General features: G+C 39.5%; 1 protein-coding gene across 1 annotated transcript in view; it reads left to right on the top strand.

Annotated features, from left to right (window-relative positions):
* LOC121442573 (sushi repeat-containing protein SRPX) overlaps window positions 1-2,988 on the top strand; it is a 75,922-nt gene extending 72,934 nt beyond the window's left edge. The window contains exon 10 of the mRNA XM_041644157.1: window positions 2,510-2,988. Within this exon, the coding sequence (XP_041500091.1) occupies window positions 2,510-2,693 (184 nt within the window). The 3' untranslated portion in view covers window positions 2,694-2,988. The remainder of the gene's footprint in view (window positions 1-2,509) is intronic.
* The last annotated feature ends 16,344 nt before the right edge of the window (window positions 2,989-19,332 follow it).

The raw sequence follows: 19,332 nt of genomic DNA, 5'->3' as shown, positions 1-19,332 counted from the left end.
ACACATATCCTTTCAGTTTTCTGAAAATGGGGAAGAAAGAATGTAAAAGTAAATAATAGTATTAGTAAGGTTCTTGTTGTTACATCAAAATACCAGAGGCAAGCAACTCCTACAGTTGTTTCTTTTGCTCATAATTCTAGTGGCTACAATCAGAGATGGGGAAACTCTATTGCTTTGAGTCTCTAGTGAAGGTCACCTCTCATGAAGGGAACACATGGTCATGTAAGTTACTTATATCAATGGCCAGGAGATAGAAAGACAAAGAGACCAGCCATAGAAGACAGAGACAGGGATCTCTGGAGCAAGCTGGCTATCTAGATTCGCCTTGTCAGTGAGCTCTGGTTTCAATTGAGAGCTCCCAGTTTGATGAATAAGATGGAGAGCCATTGAATCAGTCTCCTGATGCCAACCTTGGGCTACCATAGCCACATGCACACATATGTACATGTACCTGCACATATATAGTATATAGTATACACACATGCAAGCACAAACACAGACACATATATACCACAAACCCGTTCATACATAAAAATAAAATTTGTTGCAGTTTTTAAAATTACTTTCTTAGGATAATAGGTGGTAGACACAGATACACACATACATGATAAATGCATACACAACAATAATAAATTCTTGGTGTAATTTAAACTGTTAAATGAAGAACAGAGTATACAGGAAGCAAAAAGGACATCACCTTAATAATCTTATTATTTTTAGACTTGAAAAATAGTTATTTCAAGTATTTTCACAATGGAAGGTGAGCCAGGAAGAGTTCCTTCCAATCTGATAATTGTCATCTTGTAGTTCAGAAATGCTGCCAACCTCAAAGCAACCTCACAATCCATGAGGTACTTTACCACCCACCTCTGAGACATCTCCACTGGGACCCACTTGTGTTGCTGTTGCTGATGTGACCACTTCTCCTTTCCCACGGCGGTTGTCCCCCCTCCCTTTTTTGTTAATATTCTGTGTTAATCAAGGTACAAGAGTCACATGAAGAATGTGTGTAATAGCCAGGGGGATGTTACCATTTGGGCCTCAGAACTGTTCTAAAACCACGTGGAGCAGTGTTTCATCCAGCTATCTTTCCTCGAGGCTCCAGCCGTGGCATCACTTGGTGCTTTTCTCCTTCCATCCCTGCTTAGTTTCCTGGAACCTTCTTGTGCTTGAACTTACCTCAGCGACTTCGACTGTGGGGTGCCTGGTGGAGGCAGTATAGTCATCTTCCTTTGGATTTCTAGTCAATAGATATGTATTAGCAAGTCAGCTTTCCACGGGGGAAAATACTAATTATTTCCTCATTTCATGAAACTGCTTTTTGAGAAGACCAGTCAGTTTATATTTTATGCAATAATATCTTTATTAATTTTTCAAGTTAGCATAAAAATGAATGGGTTTCATTAAGGCATTTTCATGCATGTGTATTATTATGTTTTCTTTTAATTCTTCCCCTATCTCTGACTGGCCTACCCATTTCACTACTTTTTCTTTATACAATTAAAAAAATCACGGAACCGTTCATAAGGGGAGAAATCACTTTAAATTTATATGTCAGAGTATGTTCTGCCTCTTTTATTTCATCTGGAACAAAAGCAGGAGAGGAGACTGGGTGGCCTTGTTATTTCACTGGGCTCAGCTATCTGCTTCCTTTTCTCTTGACTTTCTCATTTTAACTTGCTGGTAGTGATATAAAACATCTACATAGATGAAATCCATATGTTGAAAAACTACCACACATTTGAAACCATGCCAGAATACTTTTAAAACTTATTTGTGGAACTAATTATAGTCAAATAAGGAGGAATGTCTGGGCTACACCCAGACAGTTCTAATTTAATTCCTGAAATAGTCATCACTATCATTTTTTTGAATGTTACTTTAATCAATTGTACCTTCTTCAACCTTAGCCCTTTGGACACTGGAGGCTGGATTTGCCTGTTTAGAAAGCTGGCCTGTATTGTAGTTTAAATATAGCAGTATGTCTTACACTTATCAATTAGATGCCAGTAGTAACTATAACTCCCTTCTTAGGACAACCAAAAGTGTGTTTAGACATGGACAAATGTCCCCTGAGTGCTCAAATACTTTTTCTGGATAATCATCACCATTATAGCTCTGACATTACTGCTCCCCAAATCTAGCCTTGTTCTACATGCTGTGTAGCAACTTTGGTTTATAGTACCATAGCTAGCCTGAGATATTTCAGACCCCAATAATCTAAAGCAGAATTTCTCAACTTTTCTTCTGAATACCAAGTATCTGAAGATATTACTAATAACACAGATTCTAATTTGTTAGGTTTAAGGTCAGACATTAGCAAGTTCTTTCATGTGATGCTATGGGTCCCAGGTCCACACTTTGAGTGGTGGGGGCCTAAAAATGATTCATTCCTTCATAGCATCTAGGCATCAAGCATTTCTCTAAAAAGTATTACCAGAGGGATCTGGTTGCTCCCTAGAAGTCCTGGAGGTCAGGGTTTAACAAGTCTTCTTTTTATTTATTCCAGGCTGTTGCTTCGAATCCCACTCTACTCCTTCAGCATGGTGCTAGTGGATAAGCATGGAACGGACAAAGAACGCTATGTCTCCCTAGTGACACCAATGGCTCTCTTCAACCTCATTGACACTTTCCCCTTGAGAAAAGAAGAGATGATCCTACAAGCTGAGATGGGCCAGACTTGCAATACCTGATGTGATGTTACATTCTTGGTGGTTCCTCATCTCTTTTTACGTAGTGCCCTGCCTTACATAGTGAGTGCCTTTTACCTGGGAAGGCCTTAAAAATATCCTTGATGTACAGATTTTCATTTGTAATTTTTAAAGTCTATTTTATTATGTGCTTTCTTGGCCCTTAAAAATTGGCACAATGTTTTTTTAACCTTGAAATGTTTCAAAGTATTGGAATATATTTACTCTTTCTAACTCTCCCTTTAGTCTGGTATTAGAAACTACAATCGCACACATACTCTCAGCGTATTATTCGTTGTCAAGCATACTTTTCTTTCCTTTTATTGTTTATATAAGACTTTTGTTAATAAAATATTTTGAAGCAAACTTACAAACACCAAGTTTACGTGCTTCATGTGCTCAGTAGTTTGAAGTTTTTTTGTTTTTTTTTTTTCGAGACAGGGTTTCTCCGTAGCTTTTGGTTCCTGTCCTGGAATTAGCTCTTGTAGACCAGGCTGGCCTCAAACTCACAGAGATCTGCCTGCCTCTGCCTCCCGAGTGCATGTGCCACCACCGCCTGGTCCAGTAGTTAGAAGTTTTAAACCGCCATTCTTTGTTTATCTTAAAAAAGGGAAACTGTAGTCCTGGCAAGGGGCCAAGTGAAGTGGAAGAGAGCTGAGACCCCAAGTGACAGAATAGAAAATTAATATAATAATCCAAAAACCAAAGAACAAACCTTTGACGTCTTGCAGCTAATGGTGTCAGAGCTTAAAGCTAGAGAAGGTGTTGACTCCCCTAATTGCAGTTCCCCACGTAACAATGTATTTCCCTTGTATGAGGAATTCTCAGTAATCCAGAGCTGTTTTAAAGCATACAGGAAGATACACATAGGTTATAGGCAACCATAATGAGATTCTATATAAACAGTTCAATACCCACAGATTGGGTTATGCTTGAATGTCCTGGAACCATTATTCACTTCTAGAGTCTGTATGTGAAGGTGAAACATTGCGCATCTCAGTGTTTGTTGATGGGTGGAGCTTCAAACAAATGAATCTACCAGTCATACAGACACTGGAGTCAAGTTGAAGTTTAGGAGTGGAAAAGTACTGTCTCAGAATCCTGAGAACTGTCTTCAAATCTCCTTATTTCCTTCTACTCTCAGTAAGAGATCGTATCAGAGATACTTGGAGTATGTCCTCCTTAGAGGACATGCTAATAATGGTAGAGAAATATCACAGAACATCACTACAAGACAAGGAACTACAGAAAATTAATGACTGCTGAGAGAAGGAGAATTAGCTTCTCTCAGGGATGATTCCTCAAATGGGTTACCGAAATCAAAATGTCAGACAGAAACTATATAACACAAGCTAGGCTAAAGGGACTCAGTAGGTTGTATTTATGTATTTATGCATACATCTGTACCAATAATAACAAAAAGAGGTTATCAGTTTGGGAAGGAGTTAGGGGAAGAAACATGGAGGGTTTTGGAGGGAGGGATATGGGAAGATTAGAGAGAGGACAGGAATGGGAGAAATGATGTAATTATATATTTTATGTGATTTAAAATGTGTCATCTCTTTTTATTTCTGTTGTGATTCTTTTATTTATTTATTTTTTAAAAGAAAACTATCTTTTCTCATTTTACATACCAATCCCAGTTCCCACTCCCTCCCCTCCTCCCATTCCCTCCATTTACCCCACCCCCACCCCACCCCCTATTCACTCCTCAGAGAGGGTAAGATACACTGCTTTGGAAACCGTCCAAGGCCCACCCTACCGTATCTAGGCTGAGCAAGGTATCCATCCAAAGAGAATAGGTTCAAAAAAGCCAGTATAAGCAGTAGGGATAAATCCTGGTGCCATATTTTTAATTAGAAAAAAGACAAGGTCCTAGAAATGAAGGCACTGAAGCAGGAGTGTAAATGCACTTGACCTCGTTTTTCCTTGGTACCTACTACATCTGTTGATTCAATTAACCTTGTATTGAAAATATTCAGACAAGGTCACATGATGCCTATATTGAAATTGTACAGACTTTTCCCTCACTGTTTCCAAACCAATAAAGTATGAAACATAAGTCTAAACATTTCCCTTATATGGGCTACTATACGGAATTCAGAGATGTTTAAAGTATACAGGTTAAGTTTATAGATTAAAGGTAAGTGCTATGCCATTTTATATGAGAAGTTGAGTAACTTTTGCGGTCCTCAGTTTGTGTGTATGTAAAAGTAGGGCTGAACTCTCGACTGCAACACACCCACAGAAGTTTCCACTCACTGGTTGCATAACAGATCCCTTTGTGGGGAGGTCAGCTTTACTTATTAGGCCTGTATTTGTATTTGTTAGTGGTTGAGCCTGAAAAATCACACCTTGGAATTTAATGAAAAGCTAGATTTTATTCCTAGGCAACCATTTCCAAACATTTCTGGTATCAGTTTGACCTATAATCTATTCTTAAACAAAATAGTGAAATGATAGAAAGTTCAAGTTCCAACGTATAGTGGCTTAAAGTAAAAAGTATAAACGGGGGAGGAATGTCAATTGGTGATGAACTTCACAAAGTACCCTATGCCATGGGACAGTGTGAGAGGAACTTATCTGATTTATTCAAACTAGTCTTTCTGGTTACTTGGAAATATTATAGCACTTTGACCCTGACCCCCAAATATGCAGATTATTTGAATACAAATGAATGCATGTGTGACCTGTGATATTTGAAAATTAAACACTCTATAGGATGACATGGGAAACACTTCAAAAATGTTATCAGTTGCTATCTCTAGAACACAAGTTTCTCCCTGGAAATTTCACAGAATATTTTACATGTACATTGTGAAATCCTAGAAAGAAACAGCTGGATCTAGGGAGATAGCTCATAACAATTGGTAAAGTACTTGCTGTGTAAAACAAGGACCTGAGTTCTATTTCCAGCACCCATGTAAAACGTCAGGCAAGGAGGCTCCCACTTCTCAACCTTTGGCTTCCACATCAAAGCATGCATGTGTAAATATATATTTTCATAAACAGCATGAATACACACACACATAGAAACAACAAACAACCCTCATTGCATGTTGTGTGTTCATGAGAGAGAGAACACTAAAGGATACATATTCTTGAGCACATGTGTATAGGGAAGAAATAGGCAGTTAAATGAACTAAAGTCCAATAGAAAACGCTGTCTGCTCAGTAGATGTCAGCAGAAATTCTCATTTAATTCTTTAAGTTATCAGGCCTGCTTAGAATCTATCTTGTCTGTTTTAGTTACAGAATCTGAGTCTTCTCATCTGGCTCTTTTCTGAGATACCTCATCATTTTTCAATTGCTATCATTTCTCTGACTTCTTCACCTTTTAAAATAAAAAGGCTACACATTTTATATCTTCATTTAAACATCCTCTCACCTACAGGGGTATATATTGTAATTTATCCTTAATCAAACATCTCAAAACTGAAGTTTATTTGACTTCTGATAAGTGATGACAATCTTCTAGTTTGCTAGTTTTTTGATTGCCCTAAATACTTCAATATGGTATATTTTTTTAAAATCTAGATATGGCAATTTTCTATAAGTGGATGGTTCAATGGGAGTTTTTTAACCTATATCAAAAAGTTAATGAACATTGAAGTAGGGGGTGGAGAAGCAGGTTGACCCAAGTCCAGGATGTAGATATTTATCTTGGTCATTTATTATTACAGTGAAATTACTCCAAAACTCAGTGACTTGAAGAAATAAACATTTTATTATCTCACAATTTCTGTGTGTCAGGGATTTGGGGGGAGTATTGGCTTGCCAAATTTGTATTGAAGTTTCTGATGAAGCTGTAGTCATCTGAAGACCTGACTAAAGCTAGAGGATTCATGGTGACTCTCATGACTGGTTCTTGGAAGGTGCCTCTGTTCTTGCCCACATGGGCTTCATTACTCTCAGAATATGACAGTTGGTTTCTTCTAGTGGAAATGAGTCAAGAGTGATCAAAAATAGAAACATTGTCTTTTATGACAGTGATTCAAGAGATAAACTGTTTTACTGTATCCAGTTTGCCACATAGGTCAGCTCTCCTCTCCCTCCCTCTCCCTCTCTCTCTCCCTCTCTCTTCTTCCTTCCTTTTTTCTATTTCTTTCTTTCTTTTTGTGTTTTTTTTGTTTGTATTTATGTTTTTGTTTTTCGAGATAGGGTTTCTCTCTAGCTTTGGTGCCTGTCCTGGAACTTACTCTGTAGACCAGGTTGGCCTCGAACTCACAGAGATCCTCCTGCCTTTGCCTGCTGAGTGCTGGAATTAAAGGTGTGTGCCCAAGGTCAACCCTTTTTGATATGGAAGCACAGCATAAAAGGACATGGATACTAAGAGACAATAATCACTGGGGGCTATTTTCAGGCTTAATTCCACTGGGTACCATACATCTTGGAAAATTCTTGAATGGAACCATGCCTTTTTGTGGGAATAAAAATAGAAAGACTTTGGAATAATTAAATATAATTCTCATTGTGACTCCCAGCTTTTGTAGACAAACCTCTGATTTCCTAGCTTCTTGCAAGATCTTTTATTCTGTAGTTCCATGTAGTTCAGAGAGTTTTTGAAATCTTGTCATGTAGTCTACATTTATTTAGTCTTCTATAACACATGAAATTGAAACTACATGGAGCAGATTCTATTCTTTGAAACCAAGATAGAAAAACACAAATGGCAAAACTGAAAGCTGTCTCAAATACGTATTTTTAAACCTTGCTTACTTGCAATTATATAATTCGTAGAAAATTTCAAGTAAATTTTAGAGAAATATATCATCAGGCATGATGTAATCAATTGGCATGATTAGCCTCCCCCATCAATCCAGGTGGAGCAAAAAGAGAAGGCATGTGTGGTGACTAATCTATGGAGAGATGAGTTAATTGTAGCATTGATGAATCATGTGATTGCCCATGAGGACAAGAATCCATCTGAAAAGAAATAAAAGCAATAGTGGAGCTGGCATATTGAAAGATTGTTAGAACAGGTATTGATCTTAAGGTAGTTAAAGAATAAAGTAAAAATAGAGATTGAGTGCCTTTAGGAAGAAAGCATTATCAAAATTTGTCCATGGTTCTTCATGGTCATGGGTGCTTTGTCATCTGACACTTGTCCATGGTTATTCGTGGTCACTGTTAACTGTGCTTTGCCATCTCACACTTGATTGTGGTCACCAGTAACTGTGCCTTGTCATTTGACAATTGTTCATGGTTTTCCGTGGTCACTGGTAACTGTGCTTTGCAGTGTGATATTTCTCCATGGTCACTGTTCACTGTGCTTTGCCATCTCACACTTGTCCGTGGTTGTTCATGGTCACTGGTAACTGTGATATGCCATCTGACAGGTGTCCATGGTGACTGTTAACTGTGTTTGCCATCTGATACTTCTCTGTGGCCCACATAGATAAGAATAATGGGTTAATCTAAGTTATAAGAGTTAATAAGAAGCCTGAGCTAATGGGATAATCAGTTTATCATTAATACAGACCTCTGTGTGATTTCTTTGGGGCTAAATGGCTGTGGGACCTGGTGGGAGGACAGAAACCAGGCAGGACAGGAAACCCAGGCAACAACTGGTAACTGTGCTTTCTTATCTGACACTCGTCCAAGGTTATTTGTAGTCACCGTTAACTGTGCTTTGTCATTTGGCACTTATCCGTGGTCACTGTTAAGTGTGCTTTGCCACATGACACTTTTCTGTGGTCATTGTTACCTGTGCTTTACCATTTGACACTTGTACATGGTTACTGGTAACTGGACTTTGCTGTCTGCTACTTCTACGTGGTCACTGTTAACAGTTCTTTGCTGTCTGACAAATTCTGTGGTCACGGTTAACTGATTTGCCATCTGACACTTGTCCCTAGTTGTCTGTGATCACTGTTAACTGTGTTTTCCCATCTCACACCTAGCCATTGTTACTGGTAACTGTGCCTTGCCCTCTGACAATTGTTCTTGGTCTTCCGTGGTCACTTGTAACTGTGCTTAACTCTCACACTTGTTTGTGGTTGTTCATGGTCAATGTAAAGTTTGCTTTGCAGTGTTATAATTCTCCATGGTCACTGTTAACTGTGTTTGGCCATATGACAGTTTTCTGTGGTCACTGGTAACTATACTTCACTGTCTGTCACTTGTTTATGGTCACTGTTAACTGTCCTTTGCTGGCTGACACTTGTACATGGTCACTATTAACTCTGTTTTGCTGGTAGACATTTGTACATGGTCACTATTAACTCTGTTTTGCTGGCAGACATTTGTACATGGTCACTGTTAACTGTGCTTTGCTGTCTGACAACTTTCTGTGGTCACAGTCAAATGATTTGCCATCTGACACTTGTCCCAGGTTGTCCATGCTCACTGTTAACTGGAGTTTGCCATCTTATACTTGTTCGTGGTCACCAGTAACTGTGCCTTAACATCTGACAATTGTTCATGGTGTTCCATGGTCACTGGTAACTGTGCTGTCCTCTCTCTCACTTGTCTGTGGTTGTTCATAGTTATTGGTAACTTTGCTTTGCAATGTGATACTTTTCCATCTTATGCTTACCCATGGTTGTCTGTATTCACTGATAACGTTGCTTTGTGATCTGAAAGTTTTCCGTGGTCACTGGTAACTGTGCTTTCCTGTGTCTCAGCTGTCCGTTGCTGTTCGTGGTTACTGGCAAATATGACTTGTTGTCAGACAATTGTCCATGAGTTTTCATGGTTACATTTCTTTGCTCTCTGACACTTGTCCATGGTCACTGATAACTGTGCTTCGTTGTCTGACGCTTGTCCATGGTCACTGTTAACTGTGTTTTGACATCTCACACTTGGCCGTGGTCACTGGTAACTGTGCCTTGCTATCTGACAATTATTCATGGTTTCCATGGTAACTGATAACTGTGCTTTCCTCTCTCACACTTGTTCATAGTTGTACGTGAGTACTGTTAACTGTGCTTTGCCATCTGACAGCTTTCAGTGGTCGATGTTAACTGTGCTTTCCTTTCTCACACTTGTTAGTAGTGGTTTGTGGTCATTGTTAACTGTGTTTTGCCATCTGACAGCTCTCCGTGGTCATTCTTAACTATGCTTTGCATTTCACGCATGTCTGATGCCACCAGTAAGTGTGTCTTGGCCTCTGACCAATGTTCATGGTTTTCTATGGTCACATGTAGCTGTGCTTACCTCTCACACTTGTCAGTGGTTGTTTCAGGTCACTGGTAAGATTGCTTTGCAGTATGATAGTTCTCCGTGGTCACTGTTAACTATGTTTTGCTCTCTGACAGCTGTCAGTGGTCACTCTTAACTATGCTTTGCCATCTTCAACATGTCTGATGTCATCTGTAACTGTGTCTTTCCCTCTGAGCATTGTTCGTGGTTTTCCCTGGTCACTTGTAACTCTGCTTTCCTCTCACACTTGTCCATTGTTGTTCTTGGTTACGGGTAAGTTTGTTTTGCAGTGTGAAACTTCTTTGTGGTCACTTTTAACTATGCTATCTCATACATGTCTGTAGTCTTCAGTGACTGTGTCTTGCCCTCTGATAATTGTTCCTGGTTTTCGGTGTTGACTTCTAACTGTGCTTACATCTCACACTTGTCCATGGTATTCCTGGTCTCTGGTAAGATTGATTGCAAGTATACTTCTTTGTGGACACTGTTTACTATGCTTTGCTATCTCACACATATCTATTGTCACCAGTGATTTGTCTTGCTCTCTGACTTTGTTCGTGTTTTTTGTGGTCACTTGTAACTGTGCTTACCTCTCACACTTGTCTGTGGTGTTCCTGATAACTATTAATATTCCTTTGCAGTATGATACTTCTTCGTGGACACTGCTAACTATGCTTTGCCATCTCACACGTCTGTTGTCACCAGTAACTGTGCATTGCCCTCTAACAAATGTTCTTGGTTTTCCTTGGTCACTTGTCAATGTGCTTACCTCACACTTGTCCATTGTCACTGGTAACTGTGTTTTGCCCTCTGACAATTGTCCGTGGTTTTCCGTGGTCACTAGTAACTGTGCTTACCTATCACACTTATCCGTGGTTGTTCCTTGTAACTGATAATTTTGTTTTGCAGTATGATGCATTTTTGTGGTCACTGTTAAGTGTGTTTTGCCACCTGACAGTCTTCTGTGGTAACTGTTAACTAAGCTTTGCCATCTCACACATGTCCGTAGTCACCAGTAACTGTGTCTTGCCTTCTGACAATTGTTCGTGGTTTTCCACGGTTACTTGCAAGTGTTCCTACCTCTCACAGTTTCGTGCTTGTTTGTGGTCACTGTTATGTTTGCTTGGCAGTATGATACTTCTCCTTGGACACTGTTAACTATGTTTGGCTCTCTGACAGTTTCGTGGTCACACTTAACTGTGCTTTGTTGTCTCACACATGTGCGATGTCACCAGTAACTATGTCATGCCCTTTTACCATTGTTCGTTGTTTTCGGTGGTCACTTATGATTGTGCTTACCTCTCACACTTGTCCTTGGCTGCTTGTGGTCACTGTTAAGTTTGCTTGGCAGTATGATACTTGTTCGTGGATACTGTTAACTATGCTTTACCATTTTTCACATGTCCAATGTCACCAGTAACTGTGTTTTGCCCTGACAATTTTTTGTGGTTTTCCGTGGTCACTTGAAACTGTGCTTATCTCTCACACTTGTCCGTGGTGTATCTAGTCACTGGGAATATTGCTTTGCAGGGTGAAACTTCTCCGTGGACACTGGTAACTATGCTTTGCCATCTCACACATGTCCGTCATCACCAGTAACTGTGTCTTGCCTTCTGACAGTTGTTTGTTGTTTTCCACGGTTACTTGCAAGTGTTCCTACCTCTCACAGTTTCGTGCTTGTTTGTGGTCACTGGTATGTTTGCTTGGCAGTATGATACTTCTCCTTGGTCACTGTTAACTATGTTTGGCTCTCTGACAGTTTTCGTGGTCACATTTAACTGTGCTTTGTTGTCTCACACATGTGCGATGTCACCAGTCACTATGTCTTGCTCTTTTACCATTGTTCGTTGTTTTCGGTGGTCACTTCTAACTGTGCTTACCTCTCACACTTGTCCGTGGTTGCCTGTGGTCACTGTTAAGTTTGCTTGGCAGTATGATACTTATCCGTGGATACTGTTAACTATGCTTTACCATCTTTCACTTGTCCCTTGTCACCAGTAACTGTGTTTTGCCCTCTGACAATCTTTTGTGGTATCCTGTGGTCACTAGTAACTGTGCTTACCTCTCACACTTTTCTGTGGTGTATCTAGTCACTGGGAATATTACTTTGCAGTATGACACTTCTCCAGGGATACTGCTAACTATGCTTTGCCATCTCACACGTTTTTTGTCACCAGTAACTGTGCATTGCCCTCTAACAAATGTTCTTGGTTTTCCTTGGTCACTTGTCAATGTGCTTACCTCACACTTGTCTGTTGTCTCTGATAACTGTGTTTCGCCTTCTGACAATTATCCATGGTTTTCGGTGGTCACTTGTAACTGTGCTTACCTATCACACTTATCCGTGGTTGTTCCTTGTCACTGATAAGTTTGTTTTGCAGTATGATACATTTTTGTGGTCACTGTTAAGTGTGGTTTGCCATCTGACAATCTTCTGTGGTCACTGTTAACTATGCTTTGCCATCTCCCACATGTCCGTTGTCACCAATAACTGTGTCTTGCCTTCTCACAATTGTTCGTGGTTTTCCACGGTCACTTGTAAGTGTTCCTACCTCTCACACTTGCCCGTGGTAGTCCGTGGTCACTTGTAAGTTTTCTTTGCAGTGTGATACTTCTCTGTGGTCACTGTTAACCTTGTTTTGCCATTTGTCAGTTCTCCATGGTAACTGTTAACTCTTCTTTGCCATCTGATACAAGCTCATTGTCAACAGTTAGTCTGTCTTGCGCTCTGACAATTGTTTGTGGTTTTCTGTGGTCACTTGTAACTGTTCCTACCTCTCAAACTTCTCCATGGTTGTTTGTGTTCACTGGTAAATTTGCTTGCAGAATGATACTTTTCTGTGGTCAGTGTTAACTGTATTTTGCCATCTGACAATACTTTGTGGTCACTCTTTACAATGCTTTGCCATCTCATACATATCTGTCATCATCAGTGTCTTGCCCTCTGACAATTGTTCCTGGTTTTCCGTGTTCACTTGTAACTGTGCTGACCACTCACACTCGTCCGTATTTCTTAGTGTTCACTTGTATGTTTGTTTTGCATTGTAATACTTCTTTGTGGTCACTGTTCACTATGCTTAGCCATCTCACACATGTCCGTTGTCACCAGTAACTGTGTTTTGTCCTCTGACAATTGTTCATCGTTTTCCATGGTCACTTGTAACTGTGCTTAACTTTCTCACAATTGTCTGAGGTTGTTTCAGGTCACTGGTAAGATTGCTTTGCAGTATGATAGTTCTCCGTGGTCACTGTTAACTATGTTTTGCTCTCTGACAGCTGTCAGTGGTCACTCTTAACTATGCTTTGCCATCTTTAACATGTCTGATGTCATCTGTAACTGTGTCTTTCCCTCCGAGCATTGTTCGTGGTTTTCCCTGGTCACTTGTAACTCTGCTTACCTCTCACACTTGTCCATTGTTGTTCGTGGTTACGGGTAAGTTTGTTTTGCAGTGTGAAACTTCTTTGTGGTCACTTTTAACTATGCTATCTCACACCTGTCCGTAGTCTTCAGTGACTGTGTCTTGCCCTCTGATAATTGTTCGTGGTTTTCGGTGTTGACTTCTAACTGTGCTTACCTCTCACACTTGTCCATGGTATTCCTGGTCTCTGGTAAGATTGATTGCAAGTATACTTCTTTGTGGACACTGTTTACTATGCTTTGCTATCTCACACATGTCCATTGTCACCAGTGATTTGTCTTGCTCTCTGACTTTGTTCGTGTTTTTTGTGGTCACTTGTAACTGTGCTTACCGCTCACCCTCGTCTGTTGTCACGACTAACTGTGTCTTGCCCTCTAACTAGTGTTTGTGGTTTTCAGTGGTCACTTGTAACTGTGCTTACCTATCACACTTTTCGTGGTTGTTTGTGGTCACTGGTATGTTTGCTTGGCAGTATGATACTTCTCCTTGGTCACTGTTAACTATGTTTGGCTCTCTGACAGTTTTCGTGGTCACACTTAACTATGCTTTGTTATCTCACACATGTGCGATGTCACCAGTAACTGTGTTTTGCCCTCTGACAAATTTTTGTGGGTTTCCGTGGTCACTTGTAACTGTGCTTACCTCTCACACTTTTCGTGTTTGTTCTTTGTCACTGGTATGTTTGCTTGGCCATATGATACTTCTCTGTGGACACTGTTAACTATGCTTTACCATCTTTCACATGTCCATTGTCACCAGTAAGTGTGTTTTGCCCTTTGACAATTTTTTTCTGGTTTTGCGTGATCACTTGTAACAGTGCTTACCTCTCCTCTTGTCTGTTATGTTCCTGATAACTGTTAATTTTGTTTTGCCGTATGATACTTCTTCGTGGACACTGCTAACTATGCTTTGCCATCTCACACGTCTGTTGTCACCAGTAACTGTGTATTGCCCTCTAGCAAATGTTCATGGTTTTCCCTGGTCACTTGTATCTGTGCTCACCTCACACTTGTCCGTTGTCACTGGTAACTGTGTTTTGCCCTGTGACAATTGTCCGTGGTTTTCCATGGTCACTTGTAACTCTGTTTACCTATCATACTTTTCGTGGTTGTTCTTTGTCACTGGTAAGTTTGCTGAGCAGTATTATACTTCTCTGTGGATACTGTTAACTATGCTTTACCATCTTACACATCTCCATTTTCAACAGTAACAGTGTTTTGCCCTCTGACCATTTTTTGTGGTTTTCTGTTTTCACTTGTAACTGTACTTACCTCTCATACTTCTCTTTGGTATTCCTAATCACTGGTAATTTTTTTTCCATATGATACTTTTCCGTGGACACTCTTAACTATCCTTTAGTATCTTACACATGTCCATTGTCACCAGTAACTGTGTTTTGCCCTTTTACATCTGTTCGTGCTTTTCTATGGTCACTTGTAACTGTGCTTACCTCACACTTGTCCGTTGTCACCAGTAATGTGTTTTGCCCCCTGACAATTTTTTGTGGTTTTTTGTGGTCACTTGTAACTCTCCTTACCTCTCACAATTTTCATGGTTGTCCATGTTCACACTTAAGTATGTTTTGCAATATGATACTTCTCCTTGATCACTGTTAACTATGTTTTGCTCTCTGACAGTTTTGGTTTTCATACTTAATTATGCTTTGCCATCTCACTTATGTCCGATGTCACCAGTAAGTATGTCTTGCCCTTTGACCATTTATCGTGGTTTTCTATAGTCACTTGTAACTGTACTTACTTCTCACACTTGTCTGTAGCTAATTGTGGTCAACGGTTAGGTTACTTAGCAGTATGATATTTTTCCGTGAACACTGTTATGTATGCTTTACCATCTCACACGTCTGTTTTCGCCAGTAACTCTGTATTGCCCTCTCACAAATGTCCGTTGTTTTCCATGGTCACTTGTAACTGAATACCTCAAAAATTTGTCCTACGTGACCAATAACTGTGTCTTTCTTTCTGACAATTGTTTGTGGTTTTTTGTGGTCACTTGTAATTGTGTTTACCTATCACACTTGTCCATGGCTGTTGTGGTCACTGGTAAGGTTCTTTGCAATATGATAGTTCTCCGTGGTTACTGTTAACTATGTTTTCCTGTCTGACAGTTCTCCATGGTCACACTTAACTATGCTTTGCTATCTTTCAAATGTCCTATGTCACCAGTCATTGTGTCTTGCCCTCTAACCAATGTTCATGGTTTTCTGTGGTCACTTGTAGCTATGCTTACCTCTCATACTTGTTCCTTGTGTTTCTGGTCACTTTTAAGTTTGCTTTGCAGTGTGATACTTCTCCGTGGTCCCTTGTATTTGTGCTTACCTCTAACGCTTGTCCGGTGTTACCAGAAATTCTGTCTTGCCCTATGACAATTTCTCCATGGTTTTTCATGGTCACTTGTAACTGTGCTTACCTATCACACCTGTCTGTGGTTATTCGTGGTCAGTGGCAAGTTTACTTTGCAATATGATACTTCTCTGTGGTCACTGTTAATATTTTTTGCTCTCTTACAGTTTTTGTTCACGCTTAACTATGCTTTGTCATCTCACACATGTCCGATGTCACCAGTAATTATGTCTTGCCCTCTGACAAGACATAGTGGTTTTCCCTGGTAACTTGTAACTGTGCTTACCTTTCACACTTTTCTGTGGTAATCTGTGATTACTGGTAATTTTGCTTTCCAGTATGAAACTATTCTAAGGTCACAGTTAACTCTGTTTTGCCATCTAACAGTTCTCTGTGGTCACTCTTAACTATGCTTTGCATCTCAAAATTGACCATTGTAACCAGTAACTGTCTTGCCCTTGACAATTTTTCATAGTTTTCCTTGGTCACTAGAAATTGTGCTTATGTCTTACACTTGTCTGTGGTTGTTTGTGGTCATTGGTACATTTGATTTGCAGTATGAAAGTATTCTATGGTCACTGTTAACAATGTTTTGCCATCTGACAGTTCTCCGTGGACACTGTTAACTATGCTTTGCCATCTCACACATCTGCTGTCACCAGTAACTCTTTATTGCCCTCTGACAAATGTTCGTGGTTTTCACTGGTCACTTGTAACTGTACTTAACTCTTACACTTGTCCGTTTTCACCAATAACTTTGTCTTTCCCTCTGACAATTGTTCGTGGTGTTCTGTGGTCACTTGTAACTGTGCTTACCTATCACACTTGTCCTTGGTTGTTCGTGGTCAATGGTAAGTTTGTTTTGCCCTATGAGACTTCTTTGTGGTCAGTGTTAACTATATTTTGCTCTCTGACAGTTTTAGTGGTCATACTTAACTATGACCTTGTCTACTTGTCTCACACTTGTCTACTTTCACCAATAACTATGTCCTTCCCTCTGACAATATTTCGTGGTTTTCCATGTTCACTTGTAACTGTGCTTACCTTTCTCACACTTGTTTGTGCTTGTCGTGGTCACTGGTTTGCTTGCTTTGCAATATGAAACTTCTCCGTGGTCACGGTTAACTATGTTTTGCCATCTGATAGTTCTCTGTGGGTGTTCTTTGAAGGCATAAGTCATAAACAATGCCACACCAGTTTGGAATTATGATTAATAGGGTGGTATTTATTTAAAGGGGAAAAAACTTACAGATCACTGTCAGCCCTATGCGCAACCAGGAAGTGAGTCTAGTCGCCGGCGGAGCAGGAAATGAAGAGAGAGAGGAGAGGGAAGTGGCCGCTTTTTTAAAGAGAGAGAGACCACGCCCCAATGGGCTGGTATCTCAGCGGCGATAGGCTAGAGGAGTGGGAGGACCTCCCGTAACACCTCCCCCTTTTGTTTAAATAAGAGAGTTCTAAACCTACTATGAAATTATATACAATAAGTACAAATATCCTATTCTAACTAGCTTAGGTCTTGTATAATAAATAACTTGGCCAAGTCATGAGAGAAAGTAACTGCATTTATATAGTCTTCAACCCCATCGAAGATCTGAGAAGGGAAATAATGTTACCTGGGTAATTAGGAAGTTCAGTAAAACAACTTCCAAAACATGCAACAAATCATAGAGACAACTAGCTACCTAGGCAATCACCCAAAGTCACATTAGCAGCGTTGAAGCAACCAACATTGGCTAAGGCCTAACATAACTGACATACCATTTTTCAAAGGCAAGCAACTTTTCAAAACTATCTTACCCTGTCTTGGCAGGATATGACAGCCCTGTTTTATCCATTGATGCATGCTCTGTATCTTTGTCAGTGATTGGGGTATGGGCATTTCTTTGCCCCAAGGCCAGTTCTGCCAAAAAGAAGGCTCCAGGTGGAGTGTCTTTGGTGCTCAACATTCTCTCGGGAATAGAGTGGTGTTGCCAGGAGCAATTGTGTCTCACTACCGCAAAACTCTGAGTTAGATTAAAGGCCATTTTCTACAGCTCTTTGAAGAAGTTGAAGATTATCTATCTATACTGAGTATAATCTCTATATACCTAAAGAACCTATTAGTCTAATTATAAATGACAAACTTAGATGACTATTAGTCTATATAATTCTCAATATCTATCTAACTTAAAGACTAAGACAATAAACGACTGTGAAACAAATGAGGACAATGGCCTCCAAATATAAACAATGTACAAATATACATTGCAGTAGGTAAATATATATCAATACACAAACATTATATAAGTATCTTAATCAGAGGTAGAAATGTACACTGCAATATGGTAAATATATACAATATATATATCAATACAATATATGTAAATACATAAAAAATGTTTTAAGCAGAGGTAGAAACATGCATGCTTACAATAGTCAATATAATTTAACTTTGTGTCAATATACAAGAATCTATACCAATATATTTGTCTAAAAACAGCAACTCACAATTACAAATCTATTATCCCATCATCCCTCTTTTTTTTTTTCCAAAATGATCCCTGAGTTTATAAAATTCCTCCCCCAACCCTTAATCGTATACTAATTATAATCAACCCCTAAATGATGTCCCTAAACCCAAGGGCAAACTTTACTGGGAGAGGGGACGTCGTCCTCTAGAATTACTTCCAGCTGTCATGGGGGCGACGTTCTTTCTGGGTGATCCTGTGAAAGTAAAATGATGGTTAAATTTCCAGATCAATGTCTTTTAAAATTGCCAATAGTCTCTGAGTATTTTGTGCAGGTCTGGCCAAAATGTTGCATAAGATGTGCACCATTTCAGCTAACCAAGTTGGAACTGTCTTGTGCAGCTGGTATCCAAAGCAGGTCTTGTAGTAGCGCTATCAGTATCATGACGTCATATCAACCAGGTGGAGTTGTTGTTATGGGGCCCCATCTTCTTCCTGGAAACTTCAAATGTCACTTCAGGAAAAACTCATTGTTCATTATGAAAAACTTAAACATTAATCATATAGACATATATATATATTCAATGAAAGACATGATAGATATATTCAATGAAAAGTATGATAGATATGAAGAAAAGCAAAGATGTTTTCTAAACTCATATTTCTTTCTGTCCCACATCATGGCTCTTGACATGAGACAGAAACTCCAGAAACTCTGGGTTTTTCTCTTACTAACAGGCTTGGAATTGGAGAGGGACTGAGCCAGAATCCAACTTCAAAACCAGCTTTATAAATTTAGAAATATGGTTTAATTTTACTTACACAACCCATTCAGTTTTCTTGATATTTCCTATTGGGCAGGTATTTTTCCATCTGTCAGTATCCAAATATCCAGGGTCCCTTGAATTTTTCAAAGATGAGTGTTTTCCTGTGGAGATAAGAACAGAACCCTGCCCCCATTCTATATGTTTTTCTTACCACCTGTATGAAAATCATCATTGTGGATAAGTTGTCATTTCTCCTTTCCAAGAGGTTTCTCCTCTTCAAATCGAAACTTTATTAATTTTGATGGTATCCACAATTTTTCTTCTCCTGTGGAAACATTAGCAAAACCCCTTCCCCAACGTAGCACATCTCCCGGCTTCCATTGAGAGGTCAGCACATCTTTGAAATAAATCGGTTGATTTAGTTCAGCAGACTTTTCCATTATCCAATGTCTCTCTGCTGCTGTCGTTCCTTTCTCATTAGCGTTAAGAAAATTCAAGGTTAATAA

This window comes from Microtus oregoni, unplaced genomic scaffold (assembly GCF_018167655.1).
Source record: "Microtus oregoni isolate MIOR12 unplaced genomic scaffold, Mior012 000092F_000, whole genome shotgun sequence".
In the NCBI taxonomy this organism is placed as follows: Eukaryota; Metazoa; Chordata; class Mammalia; order Rodentia; family Cricetidae; genus Microtus; species Microtus oregoni.
The sequence above is the reverse complement of the archived record's forward strand: the minus strand, read 5'-3'. Positions and strand labels throughout refer to the sequence as shown.